Raw genomic sequence first — 20,942 nt, forward strand, 5'->3', positions numbered from 1 at the left:
CCTCATCAATTGAACTCCAACTAAGCAATTTTGACAAATGACATCATCATTTGCCACATGTCAATCATTGAGGACATAGATCCTCTTTTTATATTATATATAGATTACTATGTTGATCGTACAACAAATGTTAACATAATAAAAAGCCAAAAGAATTAATATTACTGTGAGTGACAGTAATATTACTATAACAACAGTAATATTACCGACAACCACAGTCGTATTACAATAATAGACAGTAATATTATTATGTTACTCCGTGAATAACTGGAACAAACAAAAAAATCCGAACAAAATAATAATATTGATGTGGTTGACATCAATAGTACTATAACAACAGTAATATTACCGTCAACCACAATAATATTATTGTGTTTACAGTAATATTACAATAATAGACAGTAATATTATTACTTTACTCCGTGAATAACTCAAACAAAACAACCCAAAAAAATAATAATATTGATGTTGTTGATAGTAATATTATTGTGTTTACAGTTATTTTACTATCAACGACGGTAATATAATTACGCTGACTTGTCAACAAATCAAAAAAGATTTAAAAAAATAACAAAAAATAAGAAATAATAATTTTACGTTAATTTACCGTCAACGGCAGTACAATTACGTTAATTAACTGTCATTGATAGTGTAACTACGTTAATTTACTGCCAGTGACAACACAATTACAGTAAACATTTAGCGGCGGACGTAAAAAGAAAAAAAAAACAAAGAAAAACGAAAAAAAACACTAAAAAAAAGTCAACGCCGGAATCCGGCGGCGGAAAAAACAACCAGAAAACAAAAAAGAAAAAAAAAGTCAACGCCGGAAACCGGCGAAAAAACCTGGAAGAAAAAAAAAATTGAAAAGTCAACGCCGGAGACCGGCGGCAAAAAATATTTTTTTGAAAAAAAAATGTTTTTGAAAAAAAGAAGTCAAAATTGGATTTTTGTGGTCAAAATTGGATTTTTGTGGTCAAAATTGGATTTTTATGGACAAAATTTATTAAATTGGGGTTATAATTAAGAATTGAGTATAAATGGTTGGGGTAGTATTGTCATATACATGAATGTTTCCTTTATTTATAATTAATATTAAATGGATGGACTTATTGGTGAAAGAGATATAGCCCATAAACTTAGAATAATAAAGATATTTGGTTATGGATTTATGCACAAAAACCGCTAAGATTTATACTTGCATCAAGATCACACAAAACTTTACCAAAGTATTTATCGCCTATAGAGCATGGAATTGTACCACTACCCCGGTTCACCAAGTTTAGAAGGTAGCTTACTGTTGGAAATTTTGAGTATTTGACTCAAATTTTATTGAATATTTAAGTGGTTTAATTTAAATTCACAAAATTAATTTTTGATGAATGATAAATTAATAGATCATTTAAGATATTTAAGTGTGGAAAATAATAAAGTGAAATGCCACCATTGAAAAAGATGGAAGTGTTTAAGCACCTATTAAATTGAATAGGTGTGTAGCTAATGAGAAAATGTGTGATACCTTTTTCATGAAATTATTTTCCTAAGAGTTGTGACTTGTGGTCATAACCTTTGAAAATCTATAAACAGATTCCAAAATCCACCATTTGATTAATTCATTTTCACATGGAATTCAATAAATTAATTGAATTCACTTCACATCATAGCATCTCATTGCATATTGCTGCATTACCACGTCCTTTTCTTCGTGTCTTATAAAGTCCTAAACGTTGTTTCGTTCGCCGTGTTCCAATAATTGGTGTGCTACTTTGTTGGAACTGAAATAGTCGTTGTATCTTGGGAGACGATTGCCGTAAACCGAGAGCACTGCACGGGGCAAATTTGTCCTAAGGAGAAAGAACCTAGTTCTTGCCTCGACTACATTTTTCTTGTCAAACTTCTATCCAAATTTTGTTCGTTCCCATTTCAAAATACACATACCCACATATAACTATCTGAAGACAAATTTGGTTGTATTTTCAAGATGGAGAAGAAGATATTCTGCCCAAAATCCAGAAGTTACGAAATCAAATTGGAGGAATATGTCATTTTCGGACAGAACACAACATCTATGTTCCAGCTCATTTTCGAAGGTGATACGGTCTGAATCTGTAAAAGTATCATTTCACAAACGTTGCAGAAAATTAAGTTGGCTTTCCAGAATATATTAAATAATCCCAATTGGAGTTCATATGGAGGAGTTATGATGAAAATACGAAAGGGTGCCCGAACTGCCAACGCACATTTTCATGAATAATGCAACCGTTCGTGAGGCGATGCAACCCCAGCGTATCAACACGTCTCTAACACTTTATGGTGCATGAAATTTTGGTGAAAGAAGATTGAATCCAAGAATAATGATGGAATCATAAGCCTAAATATGACGAGGTATTATATTATTCTTGATTCATGAATATTATTTAATATTTTCATGGTTCCATTGTAGGTTGCAATCTTATACAAGACACATACTTCGACTTGGAGGATTAATTTGATCATGATCCAGTTCGAATCTCAGAAAACTTAAAAGACGAAAGTTGTCGGAAATTTCGTTGGCTATTCGGATCATATTGAATCAACAAAATCTCACATCGGATGCTAAATATATGATTAAGTTTTTTCAGTGCTGCCAAAACTACAGATGCATTCCTTATGCGAGAATTTCAAATTCACATTTATAATTATTTCGGGTACGCCTTTTTATTTATAACACTATCTCATGCAATTAAGTGATAATATTATATGATAAATAATATGGTATTGTATGAGATAGAAACATGGTTATGTTGCATGATAGAGTTATGGCGTAATAATATTACACTATATGTTATAACTGGCATGATAACTTTATTTATGAGAGCATGATAAGCCTTGAATGCTCGAAGCATGTATAGATACTTTGAATGTTATTTCGATATGTTGAGATGATTGGATTACTCTTGATATATGCATGAAATTTTGCTGAAATTCGTATGCATAATTTAAATTAAATTAGTGCATAATATTATGAGATGTTAGTATTGTCGCACACTTAAAATAACATATAATAATATTTTTTTAATGATATGTTATATTATTTATATGATGTCGATGTCTATGAGTACATAGAATTAGAAGCATATAATATATTACTATTGAAGCATAATTCTATGAATTGGAAATTATGTTGTAGTACGTGAAAATTTATGCTATTAATATAAATGATTTTCAGCATGAATAATCATGTTTAGTTGGATAATAGTTTATTGAATGTACGGATGAATTATTTATTCCGTGATAAATTTGAAATGTTTATTTCCATATAAGTATTTTGTATGCATAAATTATATGATGCATGTGAATATTAGGTGTATATACGTATGTATATAACTTCTTAATCAGTTTCAAATGTTATGCTATTTATGATATTATGATGTTTAAACTCAATATTTAGTATATTGAGATCAAGTTGATGCACTTTTATCTTTAAAATGATAATTTCGTATGTGTGTGCAATTATAGGCATGTAATATTTGAAATTGATATACAATCGAAACTCAAGAAGCTCAATTTCTAAAGGTATATTTGAGCAGTAGTTATCTAAAATAACATCGAAGATGATCGATCTATTGGAGCGTCTTGATTTTTAGATATTGTATTCATAAGACATAAGTATAACTTATGAGAGCAACTCCAGTGGCGGAATTAAATAGAATAACTTCTATTTTGATGTTCCAAAACATAAATTTTCATCTTCAATGGGGGAATTAAATTGGTAGTTATTTTGATATCAACTTCCCGAGATGCAAAAATGCATCCTGGAAAAAGAGGTATCAAAACATTAACTACGCAACAAACCAATTAAAAATTGACACGTGTCAATATTAAATATATTTATGCTTATATTTTAAATTAGATGATTCATTTAATGCATGTGGTTGGAGTCAATGAGTATCAAAATAATAAAACGAGTATCAAATTAATATTTGATGATCGATTTTGATACTTTACCATTGGAGTTGCTCTGAATGAATGAAATCAAATTTTATGATGTTGAACATCTGATGTAAAGCAATGGATGTTTTTCTTAAGGATTTTCTTAAGGAAAATGTGAAACAAACTATACGAGAAATTGTTTTCGACAATTGTACTGTTGGATCAATATTTCTATATTGTGAACGGTAGGATTTTCTAAACTCTAGATTTGAATTGTGTACAAACTGTCACAATTTGATAAGAACTTTCTTGATTTGAGTATCTTGAGAAGTTTCTTATAGTGTGATCTATTAAGAGAAAATAAACACAGTGTGTATAAAATTTAAATCACATTAGTGATTTAAAAGATTGTACACTTTATGAGAAAAGTATTTGTTACTTTTGGGGTATTGATACCAAAATTTCATCATGTATCTTTGTTAAGTAACAAAGATGAGGCCTTATAAGCATTTCCTTGAGAATGATTATGGCATATGAATAAAAATTGTTATTCAAAGTGATTGACGTGGATGATATGGAGTCTTTTTTCACAAGTTTTGTACTTATCAAATCACTAGTCCTGATCAACCACAGTTGAAAGTATTGAGAAATGAAATACTCGAACTCTTAATGAGTAACAAAGCCATGTTGATAAATTCTAGAGTAGGCTAGAACTTGTGGGGGAGATTATGGCTCACCACTTTCTCAAAACTTTACCACATAATGGTTTTGGACCATAGAAATGTGGGGGTGTTTTGACTAAGGTAAATGTACCAAAGTTAAACAAGTTGAAAGAGCCTAAGAATGTTGAAATGCATATTTATTAAATATGCTAAGTACGAAAGTACTCAAGATAGTCATTCTTGATGCAAATAAATGTACGATCTTTGAATTTAAATGTGTTTGAAAATTTGGATTTTGACCAAAGTTTTTGACAAACAATTTAAGTGGATTCCATTTGATAAGTTTGAAATAAAAATCTATACTTTGACTGGATAAATCTAGTGTGTTTAATTTCTCAAACACGACTTGAGGTGAATGAGAAATTAATGTATAGGGAGGTGAAAAGCCACCATCCCACATTGACAATGAGCTACACTTAAAGAACTTTATTAAGTGTAAATGGTTAGCTAAAGGTATATCTCTCTAGGAGAACAAGTGGTAATTTATGAAGTGATAAATAACCAAACGCTCTATGGGATCAAGTGGTAATTTATAAAGTGATAAATAACCAAACGCTCAATAAAAGAGAGCTAAGAAAATCAATAGTTTGGTTTTGAATTTCTAATTTATGAGTTATAAAATGAACCTCGGGCAATTAGTGAAATATTGTCCACTTGGGGGTTAATTGTCTTTGAGACAAAGCAAAAATTAGTGAAACTCGTACAGTATAAACTTAAATAAGTTCTAAAGCAATTGCATATTTGATAAGAATTTATTATCAAATAATTTTAAACTTGGCAAGTTTAAAAAATACATGCACATAAGAGTATATGTTTATGACATGTTAATCATGTGTGTAATACTCTTATGAAATATTAGTAAAATATTTCAATGTAAAAAATATGGTCCTATTGATGCAATCTTATAAGAGATTAAAATCACTAAGGATTCGATGAATTATTGAAGTCTCGTTATGTTGAGACAATGTTGTCATATTGAAGTCATCAATATAAGACTATAAAGAATAGTGGTGAACAATGGTTCAACTAGAATATTCTTGAAGAGATTGTAGTTTAATGAACCGCATGTTGATTGACTCATTAAGATAGTCAAGTAAATATGTAATCTTATATGTAAACGTAAATTACATAGAAGATATCCAATTGTACTTGTAAAGTAAATTCTTATAAATTGGATATGTGCTACTCAGATACTAAGTCCATAAATCTTGGTATTCTTCAAAATAAAGTAGTATAACTCGATTCACTACGGAGTTCGAGTTATAACTTGGAAGTTAAAGAAAAATGTTGGATAACTCCATAATTTTCTAGATGACATTATGTGATGGACTTAGTTGGTGCTTGAAAATAATTGTAGTAGTCAGTTGGCTATACAAAAAAAAAGCACAAAATAATATGTAAAATGTTAAAGTATAGATCGTAGACGTAACACCATTTAGCAATTGATTTCTAGAGAAATTATAAATGTTGACTTTACGAAGTCAAGAGATAATTTGATTGATCCTTGACGAATGAATCAATAGAGATCAAATGTGCTAGTTAGTGATGGGAATGGGTCTATAAACCCACAACTCAAACGAAAATCCATGATGGTAACCCAACCTTGTAGATTGGAGATCCCAAGATCTTGGTTCAATAGGACAACTAAGTTATGAAAATTCAAACCGAGCATTTGGAAATAATTCCACTATTCCCTAAAATCCAAATGCTACCTGTCGAATGTGGTGAGGTTAAGTCTAGTGACTTTTAATTACTATGACCTTTTAAGGTGGAATACGACAGGGTATTCTTTATGGGAGATCACCTATATAAGTGTGAAGTATAGGGCCGCTTCAATGAACCACTTATGAATCCAAGAATTGGTCCAAGGCCGAAATGGACACAACGTGAGAACAAAAGACGTTAGAGATGTTATTGTGTAAGTGTTGTTATCTTGGTTTCCACAAAAATTGATTAGTTCAAGACATCGCGTTCACTAAGCAACAAGTAAATCCGACACCATTTTACTAAGGAAGGTTCAAAGCCATAAGCTACCTCTCCCGATGCAATAACAAATCGCTTGGACTTTGAATGTGTCTGCATGTATTAATTTCATTCATGTAGGGGATTGTTGGAAATTTTGAGTATTTGACTCAAATTTTATTGAATATTTAAGTGGTTTAATTTAAATTCTCAAAATTAATTTTTGATGAATGATAAACTAATGGATCATTTAAAATATTTAAGTGTGGAAAATAATAAAGTGAAATGCCACCATTGAAAAAGATGGAGGTGTTTAAGCACCTATTAAATAGAATAGGTGTGTAGTTAATGAGAAAAGGTGTGATACCTTTTCATGAAATTATTTTTCTAAGAGTTGTGACTTGTGGTCATAACCTTTGAAAATCTATAAATAGATTCCAAAATCCACCATTTGATTAATTCATTTTCACATGGAATTCAGTAAATTAATTGAATTCACTTCTCATCATAGCATCTCATTGCATATTGTTGCATTAGCAATTCCTTTTCTTCGTGTCTTATAAAGTCCATAACGTCGTTTCGTTCGCCGTGTTCCAATAATTGATGTGCTACTTTGTGGGAACTGAAATAGTCGCTGTATCTTGGGAGACGACTGCCGTAAATCGAGAGCACTGCACGGGGCAAATTTGTCTTCAAGAAAAAGAACCTTGTTCTTGCCTCGACTACATTTTTTTTGTCAAACTTCTGTCCAAATTTTGTTCGTACCCATTTCAAAATACACACATCCAAATAACACTTATTGTGCATAATTGCACCACATTGTTGAGTTGCACTTACTATTTCGTACTCCGATATTTTTCTCTTGTTTGTTAAAATCTACTTGATCCTTTTTCCCCATAACTAGGCATTTTTTCAATGTCTTCAACGAAAGGAATATTAATAGTAAGTTGCTTAAGAATATTTACAAATTTGTAAACGCAACATCTAATTTAACATTACAAAGCGTTTTTGGAAAAGTTAATTTTGTGCACTTACTTGTTCCTCCCTTGATGGTTTACTTGGCGGGCATAATCCGCCTGCATGTTCGATAAACCGGAGCAACATAGAGTATCCGGGCCCTTCAGCATACGTGGAGGTGGCGCACGCACCGGCTACGCAGCTCATGCGGCGTCGTCGGTGCGTACTATATATCATTCATATATTTTGTCATGTGTTAGAATTTATCTTTTACTTTTGTTGCAATGATTCATATTTTGGATATTCGTGTTCAATTCTGAATTTTCGATATTAAATCTCTCGGTTATTAATTGACGGAAGTGTTGAACGATAGAAATGTGATTGGATATTTGCTATCTCTTTGTTGAATGTAGAAAATAAATTTAATTGATAATTAAGATTTTCACATAAAAGGGAAAAATTGAGAACCTTGAGATAATTAGGATAAGTTTTCCCAATGATGAAATTGAATTGGATAAACATTGTGTTGGCGCCTGATTTCCACCAAGGAAGAAATCCGTCTCAGTTGGGAAGTAGAGATTGGCTAAAGATTTGTTCCCATGTTTCTTTTGGAAATTTAGAGTCATACCTTTGTAATTCTTAAGGACTTAGATTTATTTCCTTGTACTTTACTCTTGTTAGGAATCTTTTATAGTTATCTAGATTAGAACTAGATATTGATTAGGATTCTGTTTCCTAGTTATTCGGTTCCTTTGGAAGACAGGTCTTTTGAGGCCGATCTCACGCCTATATAAGGCTCCTCACCTCACAAAGACCGTGACACTTTTTTTGGGTGAAAAATCACTCCATAGCTTTGAAGAATCGCTGAAACGTTCTGCTGAACAGAACTGTGCCATCGTTGGATGTGTCTGTTAGGATAGTAGACTAAAAGTCTCGCTTTTAGCTACATAATTTTATTATTGAATTAATAAAATAGTTTATTATCATTTTAGGAGAATCTGCACTAGGGTATTCAATGCATTTAGTTGATTGTTTGTCAATTAATTAAAAGCATAAGTTTAATATTCTAATAATATTCGAAATGGTGTGCTACGGCGCACAGAAAGATCATTTCGAAAGTTCCTTTAGAATATAAAGATAAACGTTCACAATCTAGATGGAAATGGACTAACCATTGGCAAAAGATTGTAGCACAATATTTAAGTGATTGGTCTTGATCACAGTAAACAGCGAATAACTTTTATAGTTATTGTTTTGACTTATTGTGCTAGCACACCCGGCATGTGTTGAACCGGACAAAGTGAAATAATTGTTTCATCACTGTTCATAAATGAAACTGTATTATTTCTAGTTGACAGTAAATTACTTACTCTCTTAATCTCTAGATAATTTATATACATATTTAATTGATGATCTCTACTTTGATGTCGCAATGGGAGAGATTCCTATATTGAGTCAAATGGCCCCCGGTGCGTTGGGTAGAGACATTAAGAATTAATAGGTGGAAATTAATTATCGAAAGGAATCCACATCTCTGAAATATGAGATTGATAATAACCCCTGAGTAGCTTATAAGATTTGTTTATGCCAAGTCCTGGCCAGGTTGATTTTGTATCCGGCATACTCAAATAAGTTAAGCGGACAAGACTCATGAATAGAAACCGTTTAATTTATTTAGCAGTGAATAAATTATTTGGTGGTTATGAGATATCTTAATGTGGGGAGAATCTAAGTAATGATCGACCGGAGCTCGAATGTAATATTTGAGAATATAAACGGGAGTTCAATAATTATTTGGTAGTGGAAAATAAATAATTATTTAATGATTAATTAAATGAATTCTTTTAAGTGTTTGGATTTAATTAATTATTAGTTGCCCGGTTTATATTTTCTCCTATAGTCCCTATTGTAGCCCAATGGATTTTCTAATAATCGAGAAAATAAAAGTTCAACCAATATTATATATTGGAATTAATATAGCCGAAAATTAAGTCCCCATTGGATTGCAATTTTCGACTATGTAGAGTTATAGGAGTGGAATTTGTTTCGATGTAATCCTCTCTAAGTTTGACTCTATTGAGATTAGGTTGATAAGAAAAAAAGATTCTACACGCCTATTTCACGTGAAGAGAAAATATTTTTTCTCTTTTTCTTTTCTCTCTAAGTTTCTCGATTATAGATTTCGATTTCTTCAAGTAAAATTCCACCCTTGTAGAAGAATTATTAATCGGGGATATACAATAGAAGATTATAGGTTTTTAGAGCAAACATTTATTCCCGAATTTTATGAGCAGTCCTGCGAAGAAATTCACCATAAATCAACCGTTTGTTTGATTGGCTCGAAATGTATACAGTAGCTTCTTAACCCTTAGATCTACAATCCATCCGAAGGGTTTCTCGATCAGTTCAACGGTCGCGGAGATATCGGTGAAGGAAGAGGACTGGAAATTTCTGGACAGCAGTTCTTCGAGGATTGAAGGCTTGGTGTGGATCCTCGTTCGTGCGCCGAAGATAGAAACGGATCTGCTCCCGAAAACTGTAAGTTGCTAGATTAGATTTATTCCGCTTTAAATGAATCTAATCAAAACATGTTAATAAAATTAAAACCGACTAATCTAGAACCTCTTGTGAATTTTCATTGAATCCTGGGCTTCACATCCCAACAGTGTCAACATATACAGATTTGCTGTATAGATCTCTTGAGAGATCAACCGCGTTACTGAACGGAGTTCAGGCCTGAAAGGAGTTCTAGGCACGCGGTGTGGAGCTGTTGTTGGAAGAAACACGAAGTTCGAGTTGTGTGCAAGAACTGCATATTACATAAAGAGGGAGTCTTTAGTGTTTTTATTAAGTCCTATTAATGTACACTATAAATCTGAACTAGTGAAATCGTGTTTGCAGGTCCACGTGGATGTAGGGCACAATTGTGTCTGAACCACATTAATTCTTGTGTTCTGTTTATTTAGTTTAAGTAGAGTATAACTGTGTCAACACAAGATTTACAGTTGTAACTGAATACTGTTTCCACAACTTAACTGTTACAACTTAGGTTAATTGATTTCTATAGGCATATAAATCAACAATTGGCATCAAGAGCCTCTCAGTAGATATACATAGTGTGTGATTTTCGGAATTTGATTTATTTGCCATTTATTGTTCATAGGTACTATGAGTTCTCATATGGAAGGAGGTTCCACTACTCGCCCACCACTGCTCACGGGAACCAAGTACTCCTATTGGAAAACTAAGTTGAAGATGTTCATAAAGTCAATGGATGAAGATGCATGGCGAACAGTGTTGACTGGATGGGAGCGACCCGTTGCCACAGATGAGAAAGGGATTGAAACTGAAAAGCATGAGAAAGACTGGAGCAAAGCCGAATAAATTGCAGAAAATATGAATTCCAAAGCCCTGAATGCTATATTCAATGGAATTGATATCAATCAATTCAAGATAATCTCGGCGTGTGAGTGTGCTAAAGAAGCATGGGAGAAACTCCAAACAACTTACGAGGGAACTGCTTCAGTCAGACTATCCAAACTTCAAATGCTTGCCACCTGGTTTGAAGATCTTCGTATGGAAGAAAATGAGACCGTGAGCGAGTTTAACTCCAAATTATGTGACATATCAAATGAAGCTCATGGCCTCGGTGAAACTTATCCTGAAGTTAAACTTGTACGAAAAGTGCTCAGATCCATGCCAGACCGATTCGCATACAAGATCACTGCCATTGAGGAAGCCAGTGATGTGGACTCATTGCGACTTGAAGATCTTATTGAAAATCTACAAACTTTTGAAAACAAGTTGAACATCAGCAGAATGGACAAGGAGAGAAAAATTTCTCTGCAAACTGTATCGGACACCACAACATCTGTGCCTACTGTTCCTATGACAGCACTTGAAGTCAAGCTTACAAAATCCATGTCCTTAATAGCAAAAAACTTTGGAAAATTCATGAAGATAAATGGACATCCTACAAACTCTGAGAGAAAACCCAGGACCTCTACAGATAAGCCAGAAGTCAAGAAGGGAATTCGATGCAGAGAGTGTCATGGTTTTGGTCATATTCAGGCACAATGTGCTAACACTCTGAAAAAACAAGGAAAATCACTTGCCACAACCTGGAGTGATGACACCTCAGAGTCTGATGATGAGAGTGAAGCTAGTGACGATGATACAAACAATGATTTCTGTGGAACTTGCAGAATCACAGAAGAAACACTCGAAGACATCATGTGCACAGAACCGCCACATCTCAGGTATGTCACACAGGAAAATGAAAATTACGAAAATCTAAATATACCTTTTCTGTCCACAGGGAGTGACGAATCAGACGATGAAAGTGAAGAGTCCATCCAACAAATTCAACAACGATTGGATGATCTCCTGAAGCAATGTCATGAAGTCAGTAATGAAAATAAACTCCTGAAAGAAAGAATCAAAGAACAAGAGGAAGAAAAGAAAAGAGTTATAACAAAACCGAATGACAGGATTGATGAACTTGAGATGGAGATTGAAGTCTTTGAAGTGGAACAGGACTTCGCACAAAGAGACATCGACAATCTCAAAGATTTGTTGAAGTATTGGCAGGACTATGATGGTGAAAGAGCAAAAAGAATCAGGAAAAATATTTTTCCCAAAATGCATGCTGATAATCACCAAGATGTTTCACCGCCTGTTAGCACAATGTTTGAGGCTTCTGTTAGTAAGTTAAATCGCACTGCATTTCTTCCCTCAAATAGATTTGATGAAATCATAAATGCTCATCCTTCTAATTCCAAAAGAATTGGGTTAGGGTATACTGATGGACAATCTAATGCTAACACTGGTTCAAACCGGAAAATCAGATTCGTCAATCCCACATCTTCCCATGTGATCAACCAAACCTATCCTACTAAGTTTATTCCTATCTGTCACTTTTGTCACAAAGTAGGGCATGTCAGGCCTAAATGCTTTAAAAGATGGAAATTGATAAATAAACAGTTAGCATATCAGACATCCAATTCCGCTGCATGGGTTAGTTACCCTCAAAGTAACAACTCTTATAAACAATGGATGACAAAGGATAGTACTAACTACTGGTCAGCTATTTTATCTTTAAATGCATGTGCTACTAACTCTTGGTATTTTGACAGTGGATGCTCCAAACATATGACAGGTGAAAGGAATTTCTTGTCAAATCTGCATAACATGTCTAGTGGACAGGTTACTTTTGGAGATGGAAATAAGGCTTATGTAAAAGGAAAAGGGGACTTGAATGTTGGAGGATTGCCAAACCTGAACAATGTTCTGTATGTAGAAGGATTGAAATCAAATCTTCTGAGTGTAAGTCTGTTGTGTGACCTATACGACTCAGTATTGTTCACAAAGCGTAAGTGTGAAGTATTTGATGAAAACAAAAATTGTGTTCTAACTGGATACAGGTCATCAGATAATTGCTACAAAATTGATCAGATTGATAAGTCGGATCAATGTCATCACACTTCTTCTGACCTCACTGATCTCTGGCATCGGAAACTAGGCCACCTAAATTTTCATGATCTAATCCGTCTTGTTAATGCAGGATGCGTGAAAAGGGTACCACAACTGAAGACTGACACACCTGAGTCATGTGGTGACTGTCCATTGGGAAAACAAGTACGGACATCTCACAAGAACACAGATCATGCAGGGATTAGCAGGACCTTGGAACTCATTCACATGGATTTAATGGGACCAATGCAGACCGAGAGCATTGGTGAAAAAATGTATGTACTAGTTTGTGTTGATGATTTCTCAAGGTTCACTTGGGTACGTTTAATTAGGGAAAAGTCAGAGACCTTTTATGAGTTCAAAACTCTGAGCAAAAAATTGCGAATTGAAAAATTCAGCAATATTGGAAGAATTCGAAGCGATCATGGAAGAGAGTTTGAAAACTCTTCATTCACAAAATTTTGTGATAAACATGGTATCTCTCACGAATTCTCAGCACCAAAGACACCACATCAGAATGGTGTGGTAGAAAGAAAGAACAGAACTCTCTAGGAAATGACTCACGTAATGCTTATCTCAGCAAGAGTGGCAACAAAGTTCTGGGCTGAAGCTATGAGCATTGCCTGCTACACCATAAACCGTGTACACCTCAGACCAGGTACCAAGAAAACTCCATATGAAGTATGGAAAGGTAAGAAACCCAACTTAAGCTACTTTCATGTCTTTGGGTGTGAATGTTACATCTTGAACGATAGAGAACAACTCGGTAAGTTCTCTGCAAGAGGAGATAAAGGTACTTTTCTTGGCTACTCTCTAAACAGCAGGGCATATCACGTTTATAATGAACGTACAATGACTGTCATGGAATTCATTAATGTAAGCTTCAATGAAGTTTTATCTGCAGGAATGGATGAGGAAGACTCTAGTCCTGGAAAAACCATTGTACCAGTACAAACACCAGAAGTCAGCACAGAAGAAGTGACAACGGTGAAGGAAAGCACAAAAGGAGTGACAGCAGTGAAGGAAATCACAGAAGAAAGAAAAAGGCCATCAAAACGAGTTATAAAAAATCATCCTTCTGAACAGGTGATAGGATAATTTGATGAAGGTATGAAAACTCGAAATAAGCCCAAAGTTGATTACCAAGAAATGGTCAGGTATGTTTGCTATACTTCTACTATAGAACCAAAAAACATCAAAGAAGTAATTCTTAATGAGTATTGGGTACAAGCTATGCAAGAGGAACTTGAGCAGTTCACTCGACATGAAGTGTGGGAACTTGTTCCACGACCCGACCAGGTAAACGTTATAGGTACAAAATGGGTGTTCAAAAACAAAACGGACGAACTTGGTAATATAACTCGCAACAAAGCCCGTGTTGTTGCTCAAGGATACACCCAAATTGAAGGAGTAGATTTGGATGAAACATTCGCTCCGGTAGCACGACTTGAGTCAATACGAATTTTACTCTCGGTAGCTTGTGCTTTAAAGTTTAAACTTTTTCAAATGGATGTAAAAAGTGCGTTTTTAAATGGGCTCTTAAATGAAGAAGTGTATGTCGAACAACCAAAAGGTTTTCAAGATCCACTCAAATCTCAACATGTCTAGAAACTTAAAAAGGCCCTATACGGTCTCAAACAAGCTCTTCGGGCTTGGTATGAGCGACTTACGACTTTTTCAGTTAAAAATGATACATAAGAGGTGGGGTAGATAAAACACTATTTGTCAAAAAATTTAAAAACGAAATTCTTTTGGCCCAAATCAATGTGGACGATATTGTCTTTGGGTCTACTTCTGACCACAAGAAAGATGAATTTATCTCTCAAATGTCAAACGAATTTGAAATGAGTATGGTTGCAGAGCTAACATACTTTCTTGGCATGCAGGTAAAGAAGATGAAGGATGAAATTTTCATCACACAAAGCAAGTATGCTAAGAATCTGGTAAGTAAATTTGGGTTAGATAATGCGAAGCCTCTAAAAACTCCAATGAGTCCTACTGAAAAGTTGGGACGCGACTGTGACGGCACAGACGTGGATCCCACATTATACAAGAGTATGATTGAAAGTTTACTTTATCTTACTGCCAGTAGACCTGACATTTGTTTCAGTGTAGGATTATGTGCTAGGTACCAATCAAATCCTAAAGAAAGTCACTTAAATGCAGTCAAACGCATCATACGATACGTGAGTGGAACTCTTGAACTAGGGATATGGTACTCCAAAGATAATAATACTTGTCTTGCATGATACAGTGATGCTGACTGGGCAGGAGATGTGGATGACAGAAAAAGTACTACAGGAGGCTGTTTCTACATGGGAAACAACTTAGTATCTTGGTACAGTAAGAAACAAAACTGCATCTCTTTATCAACAGCTGAATCTGAGTACATAGCTGCAGATAGTTGTTGCACTCAACTTCTTTGGATGCAACATATGTTAAATGACTATGGCTTTCATGAAAAACTCCTTCATATATTCTATGATAATGAAAGTGCCATAAATATCTCAAAAAACCATGTTCAGCATTCTAGAACCAAACACATAGATCTTCGACACCATTTCATCAGGCAATTAGTTGAGCAGAAACGTGTGACTATAGATTATGTGTCCACAGACAATAAATTAGCTGATATTTTCACAAAGCCCATCGATTTTCTTAGGTTTGATTCCTTGCATAAAGCGCTTGGAATTTGCCATGTGCAAAACTGAATTTTCTATGATAGTGCAATTAATGTTTATGTCCGGATTGCACTTGAATTTTTTAAATCGGACATTATATGTGTCACCTACAAATGTGACATCATTGTTTTTGGAATAGGAATGATGGGAGGTTCATTTTGACTAATTGTTTGTGTGATAGTTTTTGTGAATTAATTTTTGTTTCCACAGTTAGCCATGATAGAAGTGTGCTGCCCCCTCTATCGGGAGTGATCAATGTCTATGACCTCATTCATCTCAAAGATCATACCTCTATTGGGAGAACTATGCTGCCGCATATGCATTCCTGACTTCTATTTAAAAGCTATGTGGATTCTTAAGGAGGTTGCCCTCCTAATGTTTGCTTGAACATCATATCAAAAAAAAAAAAAAAAGAGGAAAAGTTGGGATGATATTCAAGCATACATTAGCGAAATTCTCCTTGAAGTACACAATCGAATTGTTGTGCTAATCGCATACGCATTCATAACCTTAATAAAATTACCTAAATTATGGTTTCTTGAGTATGGTAATGGGGTTATAGTTATATCGTGCATCCAAGAGCTTGCTCGGTGGCCTTCTATTGTGATTCTTTTCAATATTATCAAATTAATTCATGAAAACCAAGCCCTCAACTTTTAATCTTGTGATCTTCTTGATTTTCTCTTCCTTATATGATGTGATTTTTTTTCCTTTTAAAATTTTTTTTGAATTTTTTATATATATGGGCTTTGTGAATTTTTTGGCTACTAGTTGTCTCTATCCACGTGGCTATGGCCATGTCATCTGCCTTATCTATTTTTGATGTTTCATGTGGTGAATATCTTGTTTGCGGATTTTGTGGGATCTTTTTCTGTTTTGAAAATATCCGGTATCTGAAGAGTCCTCTTTTTTTCTGCCTCTTTACTCGGTCCTGTTTAAAATAGGCATTTCCAACTGGTTTCCCACTACTCACAATGCTACTCTCAATCCCACTCAAGCTGAGTTTTTATGGTGCATCACTCATGACCTTAAAATCAATATTGGTGAATTGATTTTCAATCAGATTGGTGTGTTAGCCAATTCCCGAACTGAGCGCGAGCATCTGCCGTTTCCTTCTCTGATCTATCAGCTTTTGATCAAACAAGGCCTGCCCACTTGTGATGCTACTTTGTTGGATCCTCCTGGCCGTCCTATCACTATCCATGGTAAGGTGCTCTCTGAACATTTTGCTGATCTGCCTCCTGTCGATCCTTCTGTTGTTCAGACGGTCCCTCGTGCGAAGAAGGCTCCCATTGTCTCTGCCTCTATTCCGCCGTCAGTTGATGTGGTCACCAAGGATGAGCTCACTTGTTTTCAGGAGACTATCCAGGCTCAGCTTGCTCAGGGGTTTGCATCCATTCAGGATCAGCTGCTTAGGACTTTGGCACATTCTGGTTAGAAAGGGGGAGTAGCAACAACTCCAACTCATGCGGCTTCAACCAAGACCAAAGACAAAGGCAAAAAGCAGGCATCCCTCCTCACTCCTCCACATCCCAGCTCTCATGATGATGATGATCTGTTCTCTGGCTTTAGTTACTAAAGCAGAGATTTTTGTTTTTGCGTTTTTATGTCTTTCTTCTTAAAACTATCTGCTATTACTTTTGGTCTGTAATAGCTAGTATTGCTTTCTTTTTCTGCATCTATACTCTATTTGTTATCTTTTTATCTGTATTGATAACTATTTTTGAGTTAATTTTGGAGTGATACTATATCTCTCTCTTATTTGTTCACTGCAGGAAATACTTATGTAGCACTGCTATTGTGCTAACAGTATGTGATATTATGTGCTAACAATATGTGATGCGGGGGGACTCTTTTCTCTTTCCGTCTTATCTGTAGGGGGAGTTCTTGTTAAACATGGGTTCTGACCAAATCTATGCCAAAGGGGGAGATTGTTGGCGCCAGATTTCCACCAAGGAAGAAATCCGCCTCACTTTGGAAGTAAAGATTGGCTAAAGATTTGTTCCCATGTTTATTTTGGAAATTTAGAGTCCTACCTTTGTAATTCTTTAGGACTTAGATTTATTTCCTTGTACTTTATTCTTGTTAGGAATCTTTTATAGTTATCTAGATTAGAACTAGATATTGACTAGGATTATGTTTCCTAGTTATTCGGTTCCTTTGGAAGACAGGTCTTTTGAAGCCGATCTCACGCCTATATAAGGCTCCTCACCTCACAAAGACCGTGACACTTTTTTGGGAGAAAAATCACACCATAGCATTGAAGAATCGCTGAAATGTTCTGCTGAACAGAACTGTGCCATTGTTGGATGTGTCAACATATACAAATTTGCTGTATAGATCTCTTGAGAGATCAACCGCGTTACTGAAGGGAGTTCAGGCCTGAAAGGAGTTCTAGGCACGCAGTGTGGAGCTGCTGTTGAAAGAAACACGAAGTTCGAGTTGTGTGCAAGAAAGGCATATTACATAAAGAGGGAGTCTTTAGTATTTTTATTAAGTCCTATTAATGTACACTATAAATCTGAACTAGTGAAATCGTGTTTGCAGGTCCACGTGGATGTAGGGCACAATTGTGTCTAAACCACATTAATTCTTGTGTTCTGTTTATTTACTTTAAGTAGAGTGTATAACTGTGTCAACACAAGATTTACAGTTGTAACTGAATACTGTTTCCACAACTTAACTGTTACAACTTAGGTTAATTAATTTCTATAGGCATATAAATCAACACATTGCGACGTCATAATTTTTTGTTTCTTGTAGATTTATAGATTATATTTTAATTTAATTTGTTATTTCTTTACAAAAGACATGAATAATCTGATGTTTTCTACTTCTCAAGGAAGTGGTTTATGAGGTGATTTTATTTTTCTTCTGATATTTTGTTTATTTAAAACTATTATCAGTTAATTTTAAGTTATTCTTTTATTATCGAATGCATATATGCGTTTCGATAATTTGTTTATAGGAGGACATGAATAGTCTGTTGTTTGCAGCTACTTGTCGAAGTCCGCAGTATCGGGCTACCGATTGAACTGTACCAGGAAGTTGATATATTTTTTATTTGTACATTTTTGTTGGTTTTTTAATTTTATTAGTCATTTTTATTTATTGTTTATACACAAAATATAAACAAATATATATTGATTTCTATTCTTACTACTGATCCAGATGATTATTATTTTAATTTTTATTTGTGGTAAATTTATTCATTGTATTTTGATTTTAATTTGTTAATTTGTTCTTACAGAGCACATGAAGAGTCTGATGCTTTCGATGACGGGTGGAAGTGGTCCATGAGGTGATATTTTATATTTTGTATCTTTTGTTTGTTTATAAATTTTACAAGTTTTTTCTTTTTTTTTAGAAACAAAATCAATTTTCATTCTCTAACATATTTCAAGACATGTTACAGAATGTATTAGTGGAGGAAGATCGAACAAATGACACTGGCTCTACTTAGAGATGCTACTTCGCGAGCCACCCGAATCCCTTCTCGGAGTATATGTTGGACTCTAAATTATTCATATTCTTCGCTAATGCGTTTAATATCCATTATGATATTTCCATATCCCGCTCGAGAATCAGAAGGTCCCTTTATGGCAGAGGTAACTACAGATGAATCGCCCTCTATGATGATCTTTGACCAATTCCTTTCGCGAGCTAAATGGACCGCCAAAAAAGCAGCTTTAGATTCCGCCGAAGTAGGATCTAGAGATTGTCTCACACACAGGGTTAACCACCCTAAGCATACACCCGAACTCGATCAACCGATAGCTCCTAATCCACAAACTCCATCGACACAATTAACTGTTGCATCGAACTTGATTTTGACCACATCATTTTCCGCGGGTTCCCAACGCACCGAGTTTCTATCACTTCGAACACAGGTTTGCAACACTACTGATGTGGCAGCATGAAGTTATTTCCAGTACTTCTCCGCGAACGCTACAATTTCTTCTGCTTCATTTTCTTCCCTTCAAAAATTCGTTTATTTCGAGCATGCCAAATAGTCCAGCATAATAGGACAATTTTTTCAAATATTTTGGAATCAACTTTCTTTCTAGCGCCTTGCAACCACTTATACTTCTATTTCCGACGTATGATAGATCACCTGAGGGAGGTCACTTAGTGCCCAAACTTGATATGTGAAAGAGCAATAGAAAAAATTGTGTAAAACACTTTCTTCCCTCTCACCACATATTACGCAACAACAGTCCTCCAGTATACTTCGGTTCTTCAAATTTGTAGCCGTGGGTAAAATATTTTTACCGGCTCTCCAAAGAAAGATTTTGATCTTACTAGGGAGGCTAAGGTCCTAAATCCATTTCCAATTCTTTCTATTCGAGGAGTTCGAACTGTTACCTAACCAACCATGTTCGACTTATTCATTTTTAGCAGCCAAGTGGTAAGCGCTTATAACCAAAAAAATACCATTCTTATTGTAATGCCAAATGTATCGATCCGAGTGCAACTGATTACCAAGGGGAATGGCCAGAATGTATTTGCAATCTTCATCGAAGAACATGTCATGAATGATGTCTAATTTCCAATTTTCCGTTCCTTCGTTGATAAATTCACAAACTTTCATAGTCGACGACCAATCACCTCTAGTTGTAAAGACCTGAAAGGTACTTTCTCTCAGGAGCCATTTATCACCCCACACTTTAACTAGTCTTCCATTACCGATGCACCAACGAATACCTGTTGTAAGAAGTTTTATCGAGCCCCACAAGCTCCTCCACGTATGGGATGGATTTGAACCCAAACGAGCACCAAGAACGTTTGCAGTCGGGTAGTAACGAGCTTTAAGAAGTTTACTCAGTTGACTATCAGGCTTTTCTAGCAAACGCCACACTTGTTTGGCAAGGAGAGCCATATTAAAATATTCCAAATCTCTAAAACCAAGTCCACCGAAATGCTTATTTCTGCAACACTCCTTCCATGTGGCTCAATGTATGTCTCTGCCATGCGAATTTTCCCACCAAATTTTTTTCATATAGCTTTCGATCTCCTTACAAAAGGTGACAGCTAGTTTAAAACAACTCATTGCATATGTCGGAATTGCTTGGACTACTACTTTGATCAGAATCTCCTTACCCCCTTTAGAGAGCCATTTCTCTTTCCACCCTCGAAACCGCGAACAAATTTTCTCTCGAACGTTAGCAAAGACCTCCCTCTTTGATTTACCGACAACCGAGGGTAGACCAAGGTATTTTTTATGTTTTCCACCACA

At 34.9% G+C, this 20,942-nt stretch overlaps 2 protein-coding genes across 2 annotated transcripts; one reads left to right on the forward strand and one right to left on the reverse strand.

The window, feature by feature from the left end:
* Window positions 1-10,949: 10,949 nt before the first annotated feature.
* Window positions 10,950-17,144, forward strand: LOC148772202 (uncharacterized). Its single transcript, XM_088814926.1, has 6 exons — window positions 10,950-13,290; window positions 13,606-13,818; window positions 13,930-14,111; window positions 14,912-15,153; window positions 15,280-15,428; window positions 16,651-17,144. Exons 1-6 carry the CDS (start codon window positions 10,950-10,952, stop codon window positions 17,142-17,144), a joined length of 3,621 nt encoding a protein of 1,206 aa, XP_088671052.1.
* Window positions 17,145-20,090: 2,946 nt separating this feature from the next.
* On the reverse strand, window positions 20,091-20,585 carry LOC148772203 (uncharacterized). The gene has a single exon (XM_088814927.1). The coding sequence runs from the start codon at window positions 20,583-20,585 to the stop codon at window positions 20,091-20,093; it is 495 nt and encodes a 164-aa protein (XP_088671053.1).
* Between the last annotated feature and the right edge of the window lie 357 nt (window positions 20,586-20,942).

This window comes from Erythranthe guttata, chromosome 2 (assembly GCF_056151865.1).
Source record: "Erythranthe guttata isolate IM_541 chromosome 2, IM_541, whole genome shotgun sequence".
NCBI lineage: Eukaryota > Viridiplantae > Streptophyta > Magnoliopsida > Lamiales > Phrymaceae > Erythranthe > Erythranthe guttata.

Coding starts and splice junctions, on each gene's coding strand:
- LOC148772202 (XM_088814926.1), top strand. CDS start 10,950: ATGAATTCCAAAGCCCTGAATGCTATATTCAATGGAATTGATATCAAT. Junction 13,819..13,929: donor CTCTGCAAGAGGAGATAAAG/GTACTTTTCTTG, acceptor TTTTATCTGCAG/GAATGGATGAGGAAGACTCT. Junction 15,429..16,650: donor TGAGTACATAGCTGCAGATA/GTTGTTGCACTC, acceptor TGTTTAAAATAG/GCATTTCCAACTGGTTTCCC.
- LOC148772203 (XM_088814927.1), bottom strand. CDS start 20,585: ATGGCTCTCCTTGCCAAACAAGTGTGGCGTTTGCTAGAAAAGCCTGAT.